This window comes from Eubalaena glacialis, chromosome 13 (genome assembly GCF_028564815.1).
Source record: "Eubalaena glacialis isolate mEubGla1 chromosome 13, mEubGla1.1.hap2.+ XY, whole genome shotgun sequence".
In the NCBI taxonomy this organism is placed as follows: Eukaryota; Metazoa; Chordata; class Mammalia; order Artiodactyla; family Balaenidae; genus Eubalaena; species Eubalaena glacialis.
Genome location: NC_083728.1, coordinates 927,130 through 950,059, shown reverse-complemented (window position 1 = coordinate 950,059; position 22,930 = coordinate 927,130). Strand labels below are relative to the sequence as shown.

At 59.3% G+C, this 22,930-nt stretch overlaps 4 protein-coding genes across 6 annotated transcripts in view; 3 read left to right on the top strand and 1 right to left on the bottom strand.

Annotated features, from left to right (window-relative positions):
* Window positions 1–53: 53 nt before the first annotated feature.
* On the top strand, window positions 54–11,842 carry ZGPAT (zinc finger CCCH-type and G-patch domain containing). Of its 2 annotated transcripts, none has more exons than XM_061207965.1 (7): window positions 54–130; window positions 489–1,128; window positions 9,494–9,627; window positions 9,855–10,010; window positions 10,669–10,788; window positions 10,875–11,283; window positions 11,428–11,842. In XM_061207965.1, exons 2-7 carry the CDS (start codon window positions 545–547, stop codon window positions 11,564–11,566), a joined length of 1,542 nt encoding a protein of 513 aa, XP_061063948.1. In that variant the 5' UTR covers window positions 54–130; window positions 489–544; the 3' UTR covers window positions 11,567–11,842. The 2 variants fall into 2 exon arrangements, with proteins under 2 accessions (XP_061063948.1, XP_061063949.1); XM_061207966.1 differs by lacking the exon at window positions 54–130 and adding an exon at window positions 211–304.
* A 1,401-nt stretch (window positions 11,843–13,243) lies between these two features.
* Window positions 13,244–14,555, top strand: LIME1 (Lck interacting transmembrane adaptor 1). Its single transcript, XM_061208866.1, is given in 5 exon segments — window positions 13,244–13,445; window positions 13,534–13,590; window positions 13,650–13,738; window positions 13,823–14,172; window positions 14,271–14,555. Coding segments are annotated over 5 exon segments (879 nt in total). The 5' UTR covers window positions 13,244–13,347.
* Window positions 14,556–15,271: 716 nt separating this feature from the next.
* Window positions 15,272–18,947, top strand: SLC2A4RG (SLC2A4 regulator). The gene is given in 9 exon segments (XM_061208222.1): window positions 15,272–15,403; window positions 15,406–15,585; window positions 15,876–16,000; window positions 16,928–17,037; window positions 17,488–17,666; window positions 17,738–17,838; window positions 17,928–18,165; window positions 18,253–18,344; window positions 18,433–18,947. Coding segments are annotated over 9 exon segments (1,269 nt in total). The 3' UTR covers window positions 18,545–18,947.
* Window positions 18,948–19,961: 1,014 nt separating this feature from the next.
* ZBTB46 (zinc finger and BTB domain containing 46) overlaps window positions 19,962–22,930 on the bottom strand; it is a 57,200-nt gene continuing 54,231 nt past the window's right edge. For both annotated transcript variants that reach the window (XM_061208608.1, XM_061208607.1), the window contains exon 5: window positions 19,962–22,420. In XM_061208608.1, the coding sequence (XP_061064591.1) occupies window positions 22,046–22,420 (375 nt within the window). In that variant the 3' untranslated portion in view covers window positions 19,962–22,045. The remainder of the gene's footprint in view (window positions 22,421–22,930) is intronic.

The window sequence follows — 22,930 nt, the reverse complement described above, 5'->3', positions numbered from 1 at the left end:
CCGGGGAGGGGCGGAGCCGTCCCGGCGGCCCCCGCGCCAGGCACTTCCGGCGGCGGCGGCGGCGGCGGCGCTTGGGCGGAAGTGCCTGTCGGCTGCGGGGGCGGAAGCGGGCGCCGGGCGGCTTTGGCCGGTGAGGCCGGCAGGCCGTCTGTGGCGGCGGCCGGGAGACGGCGCAGAGGAGGGCCGAACGGGGGCGGGCGGCGCGGGGCCCGGGGGGTGGGCCCGGCCGGGGGCATTGGGCTGGGACGCAGAGACCCCGGAGGAACTTGACGGCAGCTCCCGGGAAGGGAGCGGAGGCCGTGAGGTCAGCGGCCAAGGGCTGGCTCTGGTTCTTTTTCTCGGAGCTGGAAACTTCTCTCGGCCCAAACGGGAGGCAGGGCGGTTCACGGTTCCGCAGGCTGTCCGCCGAGGGCGGCGGTTGGCCAGCGCTCAGTGCCGGCCTCGCGGGGACTGCCGGTCCCGGTTCATCCGGCTTCTCTTCCCCGCAGCTCTGGCTCCCACGCCTCCCCTCTGAGGACCCAGGGACCCGGCCCCTCCCAACAGGATGGACGAGGAGAGCCTGCAGACCGCTCTCCGGACCTACGACGCGCAGCTGCAGCAGGTGGAGCTGGCTCTGGGTGCTGGTCTGGATCCCTCGGAGCTGGCAGACCTGCGCCAGCTGCAGGGGGACCTGAAGGAGCTGATCGAGCTCACTGAGGCCAGCCTGGTGTCCGTCAGGAAGAGCAAGCTGCTGGCAGCGCTGGATGGAGAGCGCCCAGCCCAGGAGGATGCTGAGTACTTGGCTTTCCAGAACGCCATTGCTGAGGCAGTGGAGGTGCCAGTAGCCCCCGAGGCAGAACTGGAGACTGTTCCTATGAGAGAGACCGGGCCAGGACCCACGGAGCCTGGGCAGGAGGAGGACGAGGGGGAGGACGAGGACGGGGCAGAGCTGAGTGGGAGGAAGGTGAACGCCCCCTACTACAGTGCCTGGGGCACCCTGGAGTATCACAACGCCATGATCGTGGGCACCGAGGAGGCGGATGACGGCTCCCCGGGCGTGCGCGTACTCTATCTCTACCCCACTCACAAGTCCCTGAAGCCTTGCCCGTTCTTCCTGGAGGGGAAGTGCCGTTTCCAGGAGAGCTGCAGGTAAGGCCTGGGTTCCTCGGGCCCCTGGGGGCGTGGGGGGGTGTGGATTGCAGACAGGATCAGGGGTTAGGTGGGCCCTCTGGGCTTTGAAGTTTTGTCGTTCTTTGCCCAGCAGAGTGCTGACAAGAAGAGAACTTGGGGGGCAGGGGATTCTTCTAGCAGTGTCCTTGTTTAGGTGTTTACTTGGATTTTTCTCGGGTAGATGAAGAAGTATGGAAGGGCTGATGTTGAAAAGAATGGACTCCCCCCCCCCCGCCCCCATCACCAGTTTTATTCTTCAGAATGAAACTTTTAAAATTTACTTTTATTATAGAAGTTGTCGAACAGATACGAAGTTAGAGGGAGTAGTGTATAGGCTGCCCGTGCTCCAGCTTCAGGCGTCATTGTGCATCAAGGTCGTGCCAGTCTTGTTTCAACTCTTCCTGCCTCTGGATTACCTTAAAGCAAGTTGTAGAAATTACTGGGCTTTTCACTTCTAAGTACTTCAGGATATCACCCTAACCTAAGTAATAAGGGTGTGATTTTAAGAACTATTTTCATGTCAGTCGTCACACCTACAGAATTTAACGGCAATACTTTGTTTCTATTCAAATTTCCACAGTTGTAATGATGTTGCTTTTTGCTTAAGCACATGACTTTAACTTTCTTTTTACTTTTTCTCTGCAAAGAATACTTACTGAGATTTCCAGTAGATGATTTTCTTTTTTAGCCAATAGTCCAGGGTAACTTCCTTCAGTTCTTCTGTTGTCTTATTTCTTTATAGATTCTTGCTGGGCCCAAAGTCTTACTTGCTACATTTCCCCCTTTTTTCCTTTCTTTCCCTGTAAGTTTTGTGAAAGGCGTAGCTTGCATACAGGAAAGTGTACAACAAATCAGTCATCAGCCTCCTCCAGCTTCCACAGGGTGGGCGCACCCCTATCCCCAGCAAACAGTCAAGGAGCAGAGGAGGGAGCCCTCCATCCTTTCTGCCACTGGTCCCTCTGGAGGGTTCCTCCCCGTCCCTTTGCCATGTCCTGTGTGGGGATGAGAACTAACGTGTCCCTGTGCTGCGTCCTCTGGGCAGGCACTGTTCCAAGGGTTTCATGCGTGTTAACTCCCCTGGCAGCAGGCCCGCCAGGTAGGCCGTGTGGCTGCTGTGGCCGCTGGGCCTCCCAGGCAGCCAGGCTGAGACGAGCCGGCTCCCCTCTGCCGTGCTCTCCGCTGCCGCCTGCCGTCAGCTTTAGGCCCGGCCCATGCAGCCCGCGAACATGCCCCTCACCACCTCCCGGGTCTCATAGTTACTTTCTTGCATTTGCTTTGGATTTTTAAAATTTACTTATTGAAAATTTTATTTTAAAGATAAAATAGACAGTGTTGAAGCACCCTGTGACCCACCACTCTGTCGCAGTCCCCTCCCCTTCTTGGGAGGCTCGTTGTCACATCTGTGGTGTGTTTCTCTCTAGTGTACATGAGATCTTTATAGACGTGTATCTGTGAATAGGACATATTTGTGCCTTATTTTCTAATTAAATGGTTAGCATGCAGGATGCTTCGTTTTGCAGCTCTTCTCACAGAGCGTGTTTGTGAGAAAAGTCCACGTTGATATTTATAGAACTATTTTGTGCATTTTAACTGCTGTGTTATTTTCCTCATGAATGTGCCACATTTTATTCTGTCTCCTGGTGTTTCCCAGTTTTGTTTTGTTTTTTTAAATTTATTTATTTATTTATTTATTTTTGGTTGCATTGGGTCTTCGTTGCTGTGCATGGGCTTTCTCTAGTTGCAGCGAGCGGGGGCTACTTTTCGTTGAGGTGCACGGGCCTCTTATTGTGGTGGCTTCTCTTGTTGCGGAGCACGGGCTGTAGAGCACAGGCTCAGTAGTTGCGGCACATGGGCTCAGCAGTTGTAGCTCGTGGGCTGTAGAGCACAGGCTCAGTAGTTGTGGCGCACAGGCTTAGTTGCTCCGTGGCACGTGGGATCTTCCCGGACCAGGGCTCAAACCTGTGTCCCCTGCATTGGCAGGCGGATTCTTAACCACTGCGCCACCAGGGAAGTCCAGTTTCCCAGTTGTTATTTATTACAAACAACGTGCTGTGAACATCCTAGTGCACATCTTTTGTCCCTGGTGAGAATGTCCCCGGTGTGTAGCAGTGTGGAGAACACACGCATTTTCTGTCCTTGTGCGCTGTGCGGTTCCCAGTCCCTGGTCTGCTCCGTAGTCACCCTCGGTCACGTTCTCTTACTTGCGAATTCGTGCCCACTGAGAGCTGGGGAGGTGATCTTGATTGAACTTGTATTTCCTTGATTATTAGCAAGATTGAGCATTTTTTCGTACATTTGTTCTAACTTCATCGCTCTATGTTTCAATATTCTTATCCGTAAAACAGAGATGAGGCTGTCTCTCACAGTTGTTGGGAGAACGGGATGCGTTAATAGAAGTAAAAGAATATTGAACAGTAGCTAACATGTAGTAAGGACACAATGGACTTCAAATTTTTATCTTGTTATTGTAAAATAAAATCAGACAGAGGAAGTAAAGAAATAGCATGAGGAATCATCGTAACACCCTAGTACTCGCTGCTCGGATCAAAACTACAAATTTGCCAGTTACCCCAGGAGCCCCTGCGTTTGCCTCAGCCCAAACACAGCCTTCTCCCTCCTCCAAAAAGAAGCACTCTCCCGACTTCTATGATAATCGCTTCCTTGTGTTCTTTGTTGCTTGTCACTCAGGTGCGGCCGGGTGTAAACGTTGTAGTTTAATCTTGCTCGCTTTTTAAGGCTGCTGTGTCTGCACCCCGCCCCCCCACCCCCGCCTTTCCTGGCCTCACAGTTTCACTGTTGAAGGACCAGACCCTTTGATCGTCATCGACCGCCCTGGTGCAGCCCAGCATGTTCCTGTGTTCACCGCAGGCTGGCATCTGGATCCAGGGACCTGGTCACACTCAGGACCCTCAGTTGGGCATGTCTCTAGGTGTTGTGCTTTCGTCAGGAGGCACCTGATGTATAGCTGCCAACGGTGCTCAACACCGAGATCCACTGATACAGTGTGGATTGCAAAAAAGAGCTCTTTAATTCTGTCAGTTCATTTACTAGCCGAACGTTATAGAGAGATGCCTTTCCTTGTCTACAATTTGGCTACCTAGTGGTACAGATCATATGGAAAAGGCAGGATAATGCCGGACTTTTCTGTTTTGTTGCCTTGGTTTCCAAGATAGCAAATTGGTTCTCTTTCATCCTGAGGTGATAAATTGGCTTTTAAAAAATTTTTAATATCCTTATGGACTGATGGATTTAAATATATTTGATGAATTTCAGTCCACGGAGATTCTGATCTTTATTGAAACTCAAATTGTTTCACCCTTGCCAAGTGGGAGCTCCTTCAGGTTGGCTCCCACATCCTTTTGACACAGCCCCAGGAGTCAGGGTTTCCCACAGTCATCTGCACTCTTCCTACCCCAGACCTGAAGGCAGCCAAGTCTCCAAGAAGCCCTGGTTTCTTTTAATGGGAGATGGTATTTCACCACCCACAGTGGGGGCACTGGGACGCACTTTGCTGCTAGTTGGTTCATCACTGTAGGCTTTTTCAGCAGACGGAGCTAGGAAATATAGGTGGACACACAGTAATGTACATGTTAGTGTATATATACACGTACCACATACTTATGTTTTTAAGGACAAATACCTTGTGAATTTATACTGATACTTTCAATTCAAATTAAGGACTGCAGTGTTTCTACTTAATCTTTTCTGGATCACATCTGTAATTCCTTCTTTACGCCAGGACTCTGGTTCTCAAGGACATAGGGAATGATGGGCTCCAAAGGACCCATAACTAATTTGTTTTATCCCATTTTACACACACAGGATACTCAGAATAACAACATTCATTCTTCAATTACGATGACTGAAAACTGTTAAAAGCATTTTTACATGTACTACTACCCACATTCTCTCTCTGTCTTTGTGATTGCACTAGGTCTGCATTGTTGGATCTTGTGGCCGTTAGAGCCATTGTTTCCCTTTTACTCCCAACCTTAGTTCTAGAAGGACCTTTGCATTTCATGCTTACCATCATTCCATCTGTTGGGGTCTTTTTAGCGTTTCGGTTGTCTGAGACTCGTTTTCTGGTAGATTCTTCAGGAAGGGCTCACAGGAATAATGTTTCCGGAGATCTGGCATGTTGATTAGGTTCTGTTTGTGTCTTTTATACTTGAAGAGCAGATTTGGTGAATACAGTAAGTCCCCTACATACGAACGAGTTCTGTTCTGAGAGTGCGTTCGTAAGTGCAATTTGTTCATAAGTCCAACAAAGTTAGCCTAGGTACCCAACTAACACAATCGGCTACATAGTACTGTACTGTAATAGGCTTTTAATACTTTTCACACAAGTACATTAAATAAAAAACAACACAAAAAATAAAACATTTTTAATCTTACAGTACCTTGAAAAGCACAGTAGTACAGTACAACAGCTGGCATGCAGTGGCACGTTTGCATCTTTGAAAGTTCGCAACTTGAAGGTTCGTATGTAGGGGACTTGCTGTATAAGATTCTTGTCTCGTATTACTTTCCTTGAATATTTCATACAACTTACTCCATTTTGACATAAAATATTGTTGAAAAGTTTAATTTTTTCCCTTGTAAATCACATGCTCTAATGGTGTAAGGGTCCAGCTTCATTCTTTTGCATGTAGGTATCCAGTTTCCCAGTACCATTTGTTGAAAGAACTGTCCTTTCCCCATTGGATTGTCATGACACCCATGACGAGATCTGACTGATGTGTGTGAGGGGTTATTTCTGGGTTCTCTCATCCAGTCCATTGGTCCACACCAATGGACTGGATGTGTTTATGCCAGTACATACTGTTTGGATGACTGTAGCTTTGTAGTAAGTTTTGAAGTCAGGAAGTACATAGTCCTCAAACATTTTTTTTCTTCTCAAGATTCTTTTGGCTATTCAAGATCCATTGCATTTCCATATGAATTTTAAAATCAGCTTGTTCAATTCTGTGTAAAAGAAGATTGGAATTTTGATAGGAATTGCATTGCGTCTGTAGATCAATGTGGGGAGTATTGCCATCCTAATAAAATGAAGTCTTCTAATTTATGAACATGGGATCTCTTTCCAATTATGTAGGTCTTCTTTAATTTCTTTCAGCAATGTTCTGTGGTTCACAAGCCTTGGTTAAATTTATTTCTAAGTATTTTATTCATTTTGATGCTACTGTAAATGAAATTTCATTTTTAGATTGTTCATTTTTAGTGTATTAAAATACAACTGATCTTTGTATGTTGATTTTATATCCTGTAACACTGTCAAATTCATTTTTTAGCTCTAATAGGATTTTTTTGTGGATTATTTAGGGTTTTCTGTATATACAATTATGTCATTGTCAAATAGAGGTACTTTTGCTTCTTTGTTTTTAATTTTTTTTTAGCTGCATTGGGTCTTCGTTGCTGTGCTTGGGCTTTCTCTAGCTGTGGCGAACAGGGGGCTACTCTTCGTTGTGGTGCGCGGGCTTCACACTGCGGTGGTTTCTCCTGTTGCGGAGCACGGGCTCTAGGCGCGCAGGCTTCAGTAGTTGTGGCATGCTGGCTCAGTAACTGTGGCTCACGGGCTCTAGAGCACAAGCCCAGTAGTTGTGGCGCATGGGCTTAGCTGCTCCGCGGCATGTGGGATCTTCCCAGACCAGGGCTCGAACCCGTGTCCGCTGCATTGGCAGGCGGATTCCTAACCACTGTGCCACCAAGGAAGCCCACTTTTGCTTCTTCCCTTCCAATTTGGATGGCTTTTATTTATTTTTCTTGCTTAATTGCTCCGCCTAGAACTTCCAATACTACACTGAATAAAAGTAGCAAGAGCAGCCATCCTTGTCTTGTTCGTGATCTTAGGGGGAAAGCACCCAGTCTCTCACCACTGAGTGTGATGTGAGCTGTGGGTTTTCCATAGTTGCTGTTTATCAGGTTGAGTGTTGTTTTGGGTTTTTTTTAATACATTTATTTATTTATTTTTGGCTGCATTGGGTCTTCGTTGCTGTGTACGGGCTTTCTGTAGTTGCGGCCAGAGAGCGCTACTCTTTGTTGTGGAGTGCGGGCTCTAGGGGCGTGGGCTTCAGTAGTTGTGGCACGTGGACTCAGTAGTTGTGGCTCGCAGGCTCTAGAGCGCGGACTCAGTAGTTGTGGCGCCCAGGCTTAGCTGCTCCGTGGCATGTGGGATCTTCCCAGACCAGGGCTCAAACCCGTGCCCCCTGCATTGGCAGGCGGATTCTTAACCACTGCGCCACCAGGGAAGTCCCTGAGTGTTTTTAACATGTAAGGGTGTTGGATTTTTTCAAGTATCTTTTCTGTATCAGTTGACGAACTGGTTTTCTATTAATGTGCTCTGTTTCATTGAATGGTTTTCACCTGTTGAACCACCCTTGCATTCCTGGGATAAACCAAACTGAGTTGTGGTGTATACTCATTCTAAATGCTTGTTTTCTGGTTCAAGTTTTTACTTATTCTGGAGTGTATTTTCGTGAATATTGTGAAGCAGATGATCGAGTGGGGTGGTGTTGGGGTTTTTTGTATGGGAAACCAATGTTAAATTTTTTCCTTGTGAAATCCGTAGTGTGTCTTTTCCTGCCTCGTTGGTAACACCTCCTCTGTCCTGCATGAATTTTGTTGTATGAGAGGCTCTTCCTGGGTGCACTTCATTCCATTGATCAGGCTGCCTGTGCTCTTGGTTGACATTCGTTTCATGGACACGCCATTAACTACTCCCCATGGCTGGGAACTTAGGTTATTTCCGAGTCTTTCATGTTTGGGTCACATCCTTCTGGCTCAGTCTTTACATACTTTCATTATTGTTGTTTTAGGGTCATTCCCTAGAAGCGCTTGCTGGGTTAAGGGGGACACCAAATTTTACGGCTTCTAAGAGTACCAAAGATTCTTGCAGGGAGGTTTAGTTGGCGTCTGTGGTGTCTGGGTGTGTTGAGGGGGTGTTTGGCCAAATTCACCGAGTCTGGGCCTCTTTCCTCGGCTGAAGAGGGCTTTTCAACCACCGTGCCCACTGCAGGACACGTGGGCCAGTTTTGCAGCTGCTGGTGCCACTGGCCGTTGGTGGTACCCTGGGTGCCTGAGGACAGTCAGGGGTGAGAAGGAACTGGCCAGAGCCCCGCCAGGGAGGCATCCGAGGCCACCTTTGTCTGCTTGTGGAAGGTGACTGAAATGCCTTGTTTCCTCTCCTTTCTCCCCATGGACTCCACCTAGGAGGACAGCCACGGCAGGGCTGGCTGTGTGTCCGGAGCGAGTGCCCGTCTTCGCTTACTCTCATGGGGTTAGAACCGCTTCCTCCTTGAAATGGGGGCACAGCAGGAGATGTGTGCGTGGTTGCTTCATGTCTTTATTTGGCAAAGTTAAAGGTTGCAGCCCTCTGTTCCCACTTCCTCCCCCACCCGCTCTCTCCCAGTTTTCATTTTGGTTTCACTGTTTCACTGACATCTAGAAGTCAAGGCAGCACTATTACAACCAGCTCCTTCTAATTGGCTGGGGAGGACTCAGTCCTGTGAGAGCACGCAGACACACTTGCCTTGATGACCTGTTGTATCTGGTGGAGAGGCGCCAGGGAGCTCTCATCACAAGGATGTCTACCAGCCGTGTGTGTGCCTGTGTGTACATGACTCTAGCCCAGAAGGCTGGGGAGAAACTCGAAGCATCTTGTCCTCAGGGTACCCAGGTCCATCCTGAGAGTGAGAGCACAAGCACAAGTGTGTGTGTGTCCATACATGTGCATGTACATTGCACACGTGTGTAGGTGCGTGCTTATGTATACCGTGTAAGTGTGCATGCGTGTGCATATATGTGTGTATGTGTACGTATGTGTGCATGCATGTTTGTGTGTATGTGCACGTGTGCATGAGTATATGTGTGCGTGTGCATACTTGTGTGCACGTGTATATGTGTGTGCACATGTACGCATGTGTGCGTATGCGTTTGTGCACACATGTATGCATGCATATATGTGTGTGTGGGTGTATTGTGCATGTGTGTGCATGTGTGTATACATATGCATGTATGGGCGTGGATGTGTATATGTGCACACGTGTGCATGGGTGTGCATACATGTGTACGCGTGTGTTCAGTGTATATTGTGTGTGCGTGGGTGTATTGCGTGTTTGTACGCGTGTTCAGTGTATATGCGCATGGGTGTGTGTTGTTTGGATGTGTGTGCATGTGTGCATGGGTGTGTGTGGCATATGTACACACGTGTTCAGCAGGTATGGATGTAGATGTGTGTGTCTGTCTCCCCGTCCAGGTGGCGTCCAGGCAAGTAGACTGGACTCTCCCGGCTCACGGGGCCCTGGTGGCCGCGTCTGAGTCTGCATCCCTGTGGCCCTCTCTGCAGGTTCTCCCATGGGCAGGTGGTCTCTGTGGATGAGCTGCGCCCCTTCCAGGACCCGGACCTGAGCTCCCTACAGGCCGGCTCTGCGTGTCTGGCCAAGCGGCAGGATGGCCTCTGGTACCCAGCGCGGATCACTGGTGAGGCTGCCCAGGGCCTCCCTGACGGGGTCCTTTCTGGGAAGCCCTCCCCGTGTGTCACAAATTAGTCCTGCCTGACCACTCCTCTGTTTGGGCATTGGGATCCCACCCCACGCCCAAGAGGAGCAAGGCCCCGCCTTGGCCTTGGCCCTGCCCTGCTCCCAGCTTCCAGAGTGGCTCCTTTCATGTGTTGAGGCCACTGCCCTGCTGCCTCTGTGCCCCTCCAGATGTGGACAGCGGCTACTACACGGTCAAGTTTGACTCTCTGCTGTTGAAAGAGGCCGTGGTGGAGGGGGACAGCATCCTGCCCCCGCTGCGCACGGAGCCCACAGGGTCCTCTGACTCAGACGGCAGTGACGTGGACGACCCCAGCTATGCTCGAGGTATGGCTGCTGCCACCCCGAGAGGCTCCTGGCTGGCAGGGTCCCATACTGTGGTCAGTACGAGGACACACTCGGGGCGGGGGGCAGGCGCGAGGCCCCCACAGCAGGCAGGGGAGAGGAGAGGGTGCGTGATGGGTCTGGGGCAGGTCCGGAGACCTACAAATGCAGAAACCCAGAATGATGACAGTCCCACGCGAGCCACAGGAGTGGATGGGACGCACAGGAAGGGACGGTTTCCTGCAGGGCATGGGGGCCTGGCGGGTAGACAGAGAAACTGGCTAGCAGTGTCTGGCCCTCGCCCAGGGGGGTGTCCACCTGGGATCTGTTAGCCAAGTTGTCCATGCTGATGGAGGGGAGGACTGAGCCGCCAGGTAGAGGCGAGTACTGCTCTCTGTTAGGGGAACGGCGGCACCCACCTCCAGGGAATAGGAAAGGGGCCACCACGTGACCAGGTCGTGACCCTGAAGTGTGGAGAGGGCTGGGCTCTGCCACAGGCTCTGCCTGTCATTCGCACCACACAGCCCTGGGCAACTGGCAGGGAGCCAGGGGTGCCGGGGATTGGCCCTGGCCCAGAGCTGAGCTCTTGGGCTAACCTTGGCCGGAGCCCAGGATGCCCCGCGTCCAGCTGGGTTAAGCTGTTGCCCTCTGATGCTTGCAGTGGTGGAACCTGGTGCTGCTGACCCCGGGACCTGCAGCTCCGCCTTTGCCGGCTGGGAGGTGCACACGCGGGGCATCGGCTCCAGACTCCTCGCCAAGATGGGCTACGAGTTTGGCAAGGGTGAGTGTGTGCTGCACTGGGGGGCGAAGGGCTCCCTCAGCACGGCCCCAGAGTCCAGTGGCAGTGCCAGCTCGGTGTACCCCCAGGTCTGGGCCGGCATGCGGAGGGCCGGGTGGAGCCCATCCACGCCGTGGTGCTGCCGCGAGGGAAGTCGCTGGACCAGTGCGCAGAGATCCTGCAGAAGAGGACCGGGGGCGGCCAGGCTGGCGTCAGCAGGCCCCCAAAGTGCCGGGGCAGAGGGGGCGGGCCTAGGGGCCGCCCACCGTCTCGCAGTGTGTTTGACTTCCTGAACGAGAAGCTGAAAGGCGGGGCTCCTGGGGCCCTGGAGGCGGGGGTGGCGCCCCCGGGGAGGAGGAGTGGCGAGGAGGTGTACCACGCCAGCAGGAGTGCCAAGCGCGCCCTGAGCCTGCAGCTCTTCCAGACGGAGGAGAAGATCGAGCAGACCCAGCGAGCCATCCGGGGCATCCAGGAGGCCCTTGCCCGCAATGCTGGCCGGTACGTGTGGGCCCTGCCCGAGCCACGCCGCACCCCTGCCCGTGGTGCCTGGGTGAGAGCTCGCCCTGACCTGAGGGCGGCGGGCCAGGTCTGAGGAGGGGCTGGAGGATGATGGGCAGTGCTGAATGGCGGGCCCCTCCCCAGGCACAGCGTGACAGCGGCCCAGCTGCAGGAGAAGCTGGCGGGAGCCCAGCGGCAGCTGGGGCAGCTCCGGGCCCAGGAGGCGGGCCTGCAGAGGGAACAGAGGAAGGCGGACACCCACAAGAAGATGACCGAGTTCTAGGGCCCCACACGTGGCGTGGACGGAGCTCAGGGACCCCGGTTCCCGCTGCCCTCAGGAAGACCAGCTGTCGCTCGACAGGATGCCACCGGAAGAGGGGCCAGCCCTCACGGTTGGCCTTCTTGCCGGCCTCAGGCGTGTGGTCACTGCTGAGAGGAGACAGGCTGCAGGGGTCCCTGTCAGGTCCCTTCCTGACACTTCCTTGACCATTGAGCCCACCTACCAGTGTCCTGGGCTGTCTCCTGAACAAGGACATTAAAGTGACTTTGTTGCAGTGTCTTTTAGTGGAGGCTCGGCTGGCTGTGGGGACTTTGAGGAGGAGGGGTCTTTGCACTGGGTCACGGGGCTGGGCTGGAGGGGTCCTGAGTGAGGGTGCTGCCCAGCACCCTGCCCAGAGGCAGAGGGCCCGGGAGGACGGGCATCCTTGCTGCGCTCCCAGATGCGGTCACAGCCTAGGGTGCCCCCCACGTTGCCTGACACCAATAGACGGGTGAGGCCGGTGCTGCGGTGATGGAAGGAGACCATGGCTGTGCGGGGCCCAGAGGGAGCGCCGTTATTGAGGCAGGAGGACCCGGCGGGGCAGGGGGTGTTGGCACCCTGGGTCCGTGCCCGCCTGTTTTGTCGCCCACATGCACCCACTGCATCGTGGGTGGAGACAACATGATTTAGGGCCTCCGATCAGCACCAGCTCGCAGCACACCCCTGCCAAGTCCCGTCTAGACCCCAGGCAGGGCCACAGCAGGTGGGTGAGGCTGCTGTGGCAGCTGCGTGGGAAGACGCGGCATGGTGCACGGGCAGGAAGTGAGGTGGGGAGCTGGGCCGAGGGTGACACAGGGGCCTCGCGGCTCGAGGTGCCCAAGCTGCCCGCCCCCCTAGGTGGCGGAGGAGGCGCACCAGCCCCAGCCTTGGTGAGTGCCCGCTCTGGCCTCCAGCCTGGCCAGGGTCCTGGGCCCCTTGGTGCCTTCCTAGGGCAGCTGAGGGCAGGGGTCTGGGAAGACTGGGCCCTACCAGGTCAGGGCATTGGGACCTGGGCCCTCTGGTGAGGAAAGCCCACTCCCTGGGTCTGAGCAGACTGGCCCCCACCTTCGGAGACAGCTCCATGCTGCTGGCCCCTCACCTCCGGCACCTGTGCCAAGACTCCAGGAAGCGGACGTCCGATGGCAGGGGCAGTTGGAGGGGAGGGATGGAGAGCCAGGGGTGGGGTGGTCAGTGTCCAAAGCAGCCCTTCCTGCCTGCTGACCCCCAGCTTTCCAGCCCCTCAGGGGGCCAGTCTCTGTAGTGGACAGCTAGGGGGCATCACCTGGCCAGGAGCCATGCCTGGGCAGGACATGGCTGTAGGTGAGTCTGTGGCCTGTGGCTTGCTAGCCTGGGGTGTGATGTGGGGGCCTCCCCAGCCCTCAGGTTTGGCCTCAGTGACCACAGTGGGGCCTTGGCCAGGTCCCAGCTGCCCTGCCCCTCCTCAACTGCCCGTGCTCGGCCATCACTTGAGTCATCCTTGCCAACTCAGGTCCTCATGGGGGCCAGGCAGAGCATGCCTCACCCCTCACCAGCAGCCCCTGGGCAGAGGCGGGAGGGTGGGCACCGAGGCTGTGTCCCCTCGGCCTCCATAGGAGGGAGGGGCTGCTGAGCCTTGGGGTTTCCTGTGTGCTGAGTCAGAGCACGGGGGTGGGTGGGGGACCTTCCGGCAGCACAAGGTGCAGAAGTGGGGCTGTCAGTTTGGTGCCCAGTCCCTCAGCCCCCAGCACCCTGTCTTCTGCCCCCAGTCCCATCCACGGCTTCGCAGGATGAGGCCATAGGTACCCTCGGCCCCTCCTGCCCTCTGGGGCCTAGGGTGCCTCGCCCTGCTCCTCTGGCTGTGGATGTCGTGCATCCACTCAGGCAGGCCCAGCACCCGCTCTCTACACACACGTCCCTACGGGCCTCTGACCCGCACCTCTGCCTCCCCGCTCTGATGACCCTCTTGCACCCAGGAAGCGGGCACAGAGGCAGCTGTCTGGGCTGCAGGGCAGTGTAACACCAGCAGAAGCGGTGAGTGTCAGGGTGTCCCCGGGGCCAGCAGGGGACCGGCCAGCCTTCTTTGCCCCCACTCACTGCTGAGACGACCCCACCACTGCTCCCTCGGCAAGTCGGACACCAGACTGCATGAGCTGCACCGCAGCCGGCCCTGCAGCAGAGGTGAGCTGGTGGAAGGGCCGGGGCCTGGTGGTGGGCAGGCGTCCCCGGACCCCCAAGTAATCTCTGCCCTGCCCCCACCCTCAGCCCCACGGCCTGCCAGCATGGATCTGTGCCCACAATGGCTGGAGGCGTCCAGAGGCAAGACAACCAGGCCCCCGGCAGCCTTCCCACACCAGGAGCTGCCCCTGGCCACGCCCTCCACCGGCCCTGAGGCCACCTATTCCAATGTGGGGCTGGCTGCCATCCCCAGGGCCGGGCTGGCAGTCACCTCTGGGGTGTGGGCAGGGGCACAGCTGACCAGCAGCTGTGCCAGGCCTGGTCCCGAGGCCATACCCGTGGTGGCTGAGTATGCGTGTGTCCAGAAGCTCACGGGAACAGATCGGGGCCCCCAAGGCCTGGAGCAGGGGAAAGTCGAGGCGACCCCAGCTGCTCAGGTGAAGTGAAGTGTGTGAGGTAGGGTGGGTGGGACTGGGCAGATCCTTGGCCGAGTGGATGGTGCTGACCCCTCCCTGGACTGGCTTCCTCTCTCCAGGTGGACATCCTGTATTCCAGGGTCAGCAAGCCTAAAAGGAGGGACCCAGGACCTTCCACAGACCAGCCAGACCCCAAGAGTGGGGAAGTGAGTTTGGCTCTGGGGAGTGACCTGGCCTACGAGGTCCTCCCTCTCAGGGGCCTGGGCATGGACAAGAGCCTCCTGGAAAACGTGTATGAGAGCATCCAGAAGATGGGGGCTCCTGGGTACCTGGAACCCCCCAGCTCCAACTCCTACCAGGAGAGGACATGTGCAGGGCATGGAGACCCCCTGCTTCCTGTCTAAGCCTGGGGAGGGGTCTTCATCCCCTCTGCCTTGAACACGCAAGTACAGATGATCCTTCCTCCAGAGTGGGGTGCGACCTCAATAAAGCCCCAGCTCAGGGAGCATGAACACTGCTATACCTCAGCCTGCTCTTCTTGAAAGCCTGGGAGGCTTGGCGGGGTGGGCTCTGGAAGGAGTGAAAACCTCTCCTTGGGAACGGGCTTCCTCCCGCTGGGGGTGCTGGGTGCCAGCGCCCTGTCACCTGGGGCCGCCGGCTGGTCGGGCTCAGAAGACCGAGTGGGGAGGGAGGCAAGCCCTGGCGGGCGGTCCTCAGGCCGAGGGGCTCCTCCGAGCGGTGAGCCGGCCCGCAGGGTGGCTACCCCAGGGTGGGACCTGAACCCTGAACGACAGGAAAGGCTCCGCCACCCAGCCCCTGGAGTTACATAAGGGGCGCGGGAGGTGGGCAGTCGTGCGTTAAAGAATAACCTGCTCCCGGGAAGCCCGCCAAGGAGACGCGGCCTCCTCCCGGGTCCGGCAGCTCGCGCACAGGCACCCCTCGAGGAAGACGGGGGCGCCGGGGCGGGGGCCGTCGGGCGGGCGGGCGGCACAAGCTGGGCCCCCTCCCGGACCGGCGCGGGAGCAGCCAGCGCGGGAGCAGCCGGCCAGGGGCGGGGTGTGGTCGCGGGGCGGGCCAATGGGCGCGGGGCGGGGCGGGCCAATGGGCGCGGGGCGGGCCAATGGACGCGGGGCGGGCGGGGCCTCCGGCCGCGAGGAGGGGGCGGGGCCGGCCGGCAGCCTCCGGGCGGCGCGGCGCGGGCGGCGGCCGATCCAGGGCGGGGGTCGGTGGCCCGGCCAGCCCGGCCCAGCCCGGCCCGGCCCGGCCCGGGGCCGCGTCCGGAGCGTCCGCCCTCGCCGCTGCAGCCTCGGTACCCGGCCGGCCATGGAGGCCGAGCGCCCCCCGGCGCCCGGCCCGGGCTGCGGGCGCCCCCCACTCCGCGCCGCCGGCCGGGACCCCGCGGCCGCGCCCGTGTCGGTGCCCGCGCCGCCGCAGGTACCGGGCTGGGGGCGCCGACAAAGTTCCCGCTGCGAAGATGGCGTCGGGCTGCACGAACTTTGGGCCCCGGGGCGGGGCGGGCGGGGGCGGCGCGTCGCCGCGCGTGTCCGTGGGTCCGGCGGGGCTGGACCGGCGCCCGGAGCGCTTCCCGCCGCGGCGGCCGGGGGCGGGGCAGGGGGCGTGGCCGCACCGGCCGCAGCCGGTTTAGGGGCGGGCACCAGCGGGGCCGGGTGGCTGTGGGGGTGGGGACTCGGCCGATGCCCGCGCTGAGCCGGCCGCGTCCGCAGGGCCCTGCCGTGGAGTTCGCGCTGCCGCAGGAGCCGGAGCCGCGGGCCGCGGACCTCGGGGCCCCGGGGGCGGGGGCGGCGGGGCCACCGACGCCGTCGGCGCACATCCCGGTGCCAGGGCATAGGTGAGCCGGGGTTCGCGTGCCAGGCCGAGGGGCATGTGCACCCGTCCGCCTGTGTGTGCAGGGGTGGTGGATGGGGCGCGGGCTGGAGCCTTCCAGACCCCACCCTTGCGAGGGGGGCCTCGGGGGAGGGCAGGTCAGCATCCTGCACTGGGTTTCTGTCCTTGCCTTTCGGCTCCCCAGCCCTGGAGGAGTTAAGCAGAAATGACCGATGTATCAGTATGCCTTGTTCCTCCCCAAACCCTGGGGGCCAGAGCGCAGAACTGGGAGGGGGCGCCTGTCAGCCTCTGTGCCCAAGAGGCTGTGAGGCCCGCGTGGAATCGACTGTCCAGGCATCCCGGGGCCCCCGATGGCTGTCTCCCCAGCCCTGTCTGCAGAGAGAGAAACCCTCCCAGGTGCCTGACACCCTGGGCTGGCTGCGCAGGCGGGGGCGGGCTCTGGCCTTGCCCGCTGGGGCCCAGGGACCCGCTTGTGCTTCGAGCCCAGTCTCCCCTGGCTGCTGCTGACTGCTGGCTGCTCCCGCCCTCCCAGGTCTGGCGCTAGGCCCGCAGCTGCTGTTGCACAACCCTGGTTAATGTGTGATTGGGGGGAGGGCTGGGCTGGGCCTGGCCTGGCCTGGCCCCACCGGCGGGGCCTCAGACTCCTGTCCAGCAACAGGGTCTGAAGGAGCCACGGTGGAACAAAGCCCAGGCTGCAGAGAAGTCGGGCTTTGGAAAGACCCCAGCCCAGGCCTGTTCCCGGTGGTTCCTGGGGATTTGGAGCTCGGCAACCCGAGCTGGAGGTGGAGCTGGGCCTCCTGCCCGGCTTCTGGAGTGAGGGAGCTGGGTGCACACACGTGCCCAGGCCTGCACGTGTGCTGGGACGGGGACGGGCCTGGAGTACTTCTTGGGCCCTACCCACCCCCCCACCCCCCATCCCCATCTCCTCCAGAGCCCCCCCAGGAAAAGCCCGGCTGGACGAGGTCATGGCTGCCGCAGCCCTCACAAGCCTGTCCACCAGCCCCCTCCTGCTGGGGGCCCCGGCTGTAGCCTTCAGCACAGGTGAGACTTAGAGGCCTGGCTTGGGGTGGGGGGTGGCGGCAGGGCTCAGGACCACTGTCCCTCCAGGACCCTACAAGCTGCCCAGCCCCTGTGGGGCAAGCAGAGCCGCTCACCTGGAATACCATCTTCTAAGTGCATCTCCTGAGGCCTAAAGCGACATCAGGACCCCCATGGCCCCTCCCTGCAGCCAAAGCTGCAGTGCCCCAGGCCTGCAGGCCTCCATGACCTGTCCATCTCCACCTGGCTGGCCAGGCATCTCCCCACCCCGTACTCTTCTGTTTTTCCTTCTCTGTGCTGGAGAGGCTCGTCCCCGGGCTGCCGTGGTCAGCTCCTCCCGGCCACTCCCTCCTCCAAGAGGTTCTTTGCACTCAGGGACCCGTAGCCAGCAGCGTCTGCAGCACAGCCGTGGCCCCCAAAAGTCCTGATGCTGGCGCCGGTGTGTGTCCGCAGAGCCCAGCTTGGAGCCCTGGAGGGAGGCCCCGGTGCGGCCACCGGGCAGCAGCGGCAGCAGCGGGGATGGGGGCTGGGGCCCGACCAGTGACCAGTCCTCTCCATCTACCCCGTCGCCCCCGCTGCCCCCTGAGGCAGCCCACTTCCTGTTCGGGGAGCCTGCCCTGAGGAAGAGGAAGGTGAGCCAGGGCAGCCCTTGGAGCGGGGTGGACGTGGGGGGCGCCGAGGCTGACCGCCCCCTGTCGCCCAGAGCTCGCTGCAGGGGCTGTTCCAGTGTCTGTGGAAGCGCTGCGGGAAGGTGCTGAGCTCGGCGTCAGGGATGCAGAGACACATCCGTCTGGTGCACCTGGGGTGCGGCGGGGCCAGGGGCGGGGGAGGGGCGGGGGGCGCCAGGCAGGCCTCTGCGTCAGCTCGCACCCCACCCCCCGCCCCCCCAGCAGGCGGCAGGCAGAGCCAGAGCAGAGCGACGGCGAGGAGGACTTCTACTACACGGAGCTGGATGTCGGTGTGGACTCGCTGACCGACGGGCTGTCTGGCCTGACCCCGGGGTCCCCTACGGCCTCCGTGCCACCCGCCTTCCCCCGCCTGGAGCCGCTGGAGCCCCCGGCCCTGCCCAGCCTGCTGCGCCCGCCCGCCCTGCCCCCGCCCCCGGTGCTGAGCTCCCTGCCCGCCCCCCAGGTGTGCCCCAGTGACCACGCTTACCAGGTGGGTGAGGCCTCGGGTGGCTCTGGAGGGGTGCGAGGCCACAGCAGTGTCTCCTCTCAGGGCTGCCTGGCACCCGTCCACCCGGAGCCACAGCCCATCCCGGTCAGGGCCTGCGCGCCAGCCCTGCCCGCCAAGCCCGGTGCCAACCCGAGGTGCGTGTGTGTAAAGGGGCCGGGGAAGGCACCGGGCAGGGAGGCTCCCGGCCCGACAGCACCCCATGCCCCCCATGTGTCCCCCCAGGAAGCCCCGAGGTGACGCCAAGAAGTGCCGGAAAGTGTATGGCATGGACCACCGGGACCTGTGGTGCACGGCCTGCCGCTGGAAGAAGGCCTGCCAACGCTTCCTGGACTGAGCCCCGCCCGCCGGGGCCTCTCCTAGCTGCAGGGTCTTCTTTTTAACCGGTGGGGGATGGTCCCCACCACTCAAAGTGCCTCTGAAGAAACCAGCCTCTTGGCCTTTTGCACTAATGCCAAACCTCACAGCTGTCCCCTTGGCCTGGGGTCCCCAGGGGTGGCCGCCCCCCACCTGTCGGCCCTGGACTTGTCAGGCGTGTGACGGGCCCCGCTCTGGGGCCACACGGGGCCGTCCTCGATGCACTTTGAGGGGTGTCGGGAAGGGGGCGCCCCTGCCCGCACTTAACCTGACTGTTTGAGGGCCCGGGTGGACATTTGTACCGTGTTTGCCAAGCTCAGGTGTCTCACGTCTGGGCTGAACCAGGCGAGGAGTAACATTAAAGATTCGGGATTTTTCCAAAAGCTGTGTCTGCCTCCCGGGGGGAGGGACACGGAGCCGGGACCCCGCCATGGGCAGGGGTGGCGGTGGGCAGAGAGGAGGCCAGCAACCAGGCCACAAAGGGCTGGGGGTGGGGGTTACTCTCTGGCCCCCTCTACCCAGGGTGAGGCCGGAGGAAGGGACGCTGTCTGAAACACACACGAGGCATCTGCTCAAGCAGCAATTTCCCAGTTTATTGAAAGTGATCGCTTTGCAAGAAAGTCTAACTAATCCCGTCACAGAAAGGAGACCCACAGGCGGGCCTGGAGTGCGCCCAGCAGACAGGAAATCTCAAGACCACTAGGGAGGAGGTGCTGTTGGCCGTCGATGGCTCCGGGGAAGCAGGCGACGGCCGTGATGTCCACTGACCAATTACAAAAGACTCCCCCAAATATGAAACACATCTCCAATACAAACACAGGTTTATAATAATTCATATAAAGTCGATATAATATAGATTATCCCCAGAAAAAATCAACAGTCTTCAAACACTGCCCTTTTTCTGTCTGTTTGTTTGTGTTGACAGGTTGAAAGCATGTTGAAAAAATAAATATTTAAGAAAAGCACACACACAGCGCCCTCACTACAAGTAGTTCTAAAAAGGGCCACATACAAAACACAATATAGGATCTAAAAAATAAAAACACCATTAAGTATGGCTTTCTTAAGAGTTGCACATGTCACAGAATGAGTGAAAATAAGATTATCTTTCATATAATATTGCAAAAAGTTCCAGTTTTTGCATTTTTTCAGAGTTCTCTTTTTTAAAAAGGAAGATGTGCAAAGTTGGAAGCAGTAGCTGTGTCCTTTCAGTTGAGGTCCCTATCCAGTCCTGGCAGTGTTGTGACTGTTCCCAAACCCAGAGTTCAAGCATACAACCCGGTCAGGATCCAGAGCTTGATACAAAATCTTGGTTCCCCCGCCCCCTCCCCCACCCCCAAAGACCTTGCCGCCCGATGGACCGCGTCCCACATCGGCGTTGCAGACACCAAACACAGACGCACACAGACGGAAAGGTACAAAATGTGAGATGTGATCTACACGCTTTTCCGCTTCATAAAAAAATATTTATTAGTTTAAACATTGATTTGAAAAAAAAAAAAAGATCACGTTAAAAAAGAAACCTTCGTTACACGTCTTTCCCTCCACGCCTCTGGAGGCGATGTGTTCGCCTGCATCTCTGAAATCCAGCTCTCGAGTTAACCGCACACGAGAATAGTGAACACACGGGGCTCGGGGGCGGGAGGTGGGACCCTCGGTTTTCCAGGGTATTGTTTTGAGGAAGAAAATGCCCTTGTGGCACTGAGGGCCCCGTTAAAAGTCAGCCAGGACGGTCCAGAGCGGGAGCGAGCAGGTCCTGAGTGTGGCGCAAAGGTGGCCCGGGGCGCAGGCGGCGGGCTGAGAGGTGGCCCCATACAAAACCCAGAGACGCTTGGTAGCAAAGGTCTGGTTTCCAAATGCATTTGATAAGAAAGTAAGTCTTTATAAAAGGGGTTAGAAAGTGGGGGAAAGGTACACAGTGGGGAGCCCCACCGAGGGGCTCAGCTGGGCCCCACTGTGAAAGGCAGACGGGGGCGCTGGCCCCGGAGGCACCCCAACCCGCCCCGGGCTCCTGCCCCCCCGGCCCGGCCCGGCCCGGCCCGGCCCTTCCCTAAGGATGCCAGCGTTGAGGAGTTCGCAGCGTCCCCAGCTGAGGATGGGAGGGCAGCCCTCTTCTGACTGAGAGAAAGGTGGCTATGTTTAAAACAAAGCAAAACAAAAAATGAAGCTGCGACTTCTCCCCGGGCAGGGCTTCAAGGACAGCACCCGTCCGTGTCCACGCAGCCAGCCACTTACTAAGGACGGTTCTGTGGGATTTGCCTTTCTCCACCTAGAAAGAGTAGATGGGACCCGGGAGAAATGCAGTAAAGCCATTCGGCTTGCAGGTTGTGGGGAGAGAGAAAATCAAGCCAGTGTCTCCTTCGGCTCTAGCTCAGCACCCAAGGGGCCCTGGCACGGTGTCCCGCAGGGGCTCCCAAGCGAGGCGGGTGGAGGGGATGGAATGTATGTGTCACGAGCCTGAAAGGGAGACAGGCGGGGGTTGGGCCACAGTGTCCTCACAGCACACGGCGGGGCCCCGGCTTCTCAGAAAAAAGAGAGAGAAGGGGGTCGTAAGCGCGTTTAAAAGACGGCGAGGGGTCTTGGGAAGGAACCAAAGGAAAGACACGTCTGCGAGTGTCGTCGAGCGGGAAAGATAACACCGAACAGAACCACGTTACGTGCCAGCCTCAGTTCCCTTAGCGACTCACGGAACCGGGGCCCTGAGCACCTGGGGAGGGGGCGGCCCCCGCAGGCGGCGCGGGCAGCACTGGCGTCGGGGACACCATCCGGTGTCAGCAGCAACGAAGGCGAGCCGCCTGGAACGGCCAGCAGGAGTGGCCTGGGCGCGGCAGGACGGGTGGGGCGGAGGGGCAAGCCAGCCCAGAGAAGTGCACACAAAGAAAGAGGAGGCCCCTACGGTGGGAGCACCTGGGCCCCCGCCCAGCTGCCTCCGTGGGGGGTAGCACCCGGGCACCCTGGGCCGAGGTCGGCAGCCGCTGCGTGTTGAGCACCAAAGCCCAGAGGCGGGCGGCCCGCGGGGCCTTCTGGACGCCAGACCTGGGTCTCGCAGGCTGCCCCCGGACGGCACAGCCCTCGAGGGGGTGGGGGCAGCGGCAGCCGCCAGCAGTGACCCCACGGCGGAGAAGGGGGAGCGGAGGCGGGGGCCCTGGACGGGGCCCAGGGTCAGGAGAACTCTCCTAACAGCTCCCGGACCCGGGCCTCGGGGCCACACTTGGGACCCCAGCCAGCGCTGGCCCTTTCCGGGTCACAGGCCACGGTGCGTCCGACGCCAGACCGGTGCGTCCTGGGCTCCCCCGATGCCCGCCCCGCGCCCCTGCTGGGGGAGGTGACAAGGGCTCTCCCTGGGCTCAGACCCGCCCCGTGCGCTGGGGCAGCGCCCGCCTCCGAGCCCCGGGTGTCCTCGAGGGGTGGGGGGGAGCAGGTGAAGGGGGCCCGGGGCGCACACAGGCGGGGGCGGCCGTGGCCCAGTGCCCGGCCCAGCCTAGGAGATCCAGGTGAAGTCCTTGTCGGTGCCCCGGGCAGGGCTGCGAGGCCCCCGCGGCGAGTCCTCGTCCTCCTTGTCGTCCCCCAGTAGTGCGTCCTCGGGGGCCAGGCCCACGTCGTCCTCGTCCTCACCCAGCTCCTCCTCGCCCTCGCCGCGTGGGTCCTCGGGGTCCTCCAGGTACGGCCCGTCGCCCACGAACAGCTCAGGGGAGCCCTCGGCGCCGCCGCCATCCAGGGGCCCGGCCCCGCCGCCACCCGCGCAGTCGGCACACACGCCGTGGCGCCGCGAGCCGTGCTTGATGCCCACGCTGGCGGCCGACATGAACACGCGGCTACACAGCTTGCACACGTACTTCTTGTCCTTGCTGTGCACCTGCGGGGGTACGGCGGTCAGTGTGGGGGTGGCGGTCAGTGTGGGGGCGGCGGTCAGTGCAGGGGACGGCGGTCAGTGCGGGGGGACGATGGTCAGTGCGGGGGACGATGGTCAGTGCGGGGGGACGATGGTCAATGCGGGAGGACGGCAGTCAGAGGGCCGACGATAGTCAGTGTGGGGGGATGGCAGTCAGTGCGGGGGGGCGGTGGTCAGTGCGGGGGGACGAGGTCAGTGCGGGGGGGACGGTGGTCAGTGCGGGGGGACGACGGTCAGTGCGGGGGGGCGGCGGTCAGTGCGGGGGGACGAGGTCAGTGCGGGGGGGCGGCGGTCAGTGCGGGGGGACGGTGGTCAGTGCGGGGGGATGAGGTCAGTGCGGGGGGGACGGCGGTCAGTGCGGGGGGGCGGCGGTCAGTACGGGAGGCGGTGGTCAGTGCGGGGGGACGAGGTCAGTGCGGGGGGGACGGCGGTCAGTGCGGGGGGACGAGGTCAGTGCGGGGGGGACGGCGGTCA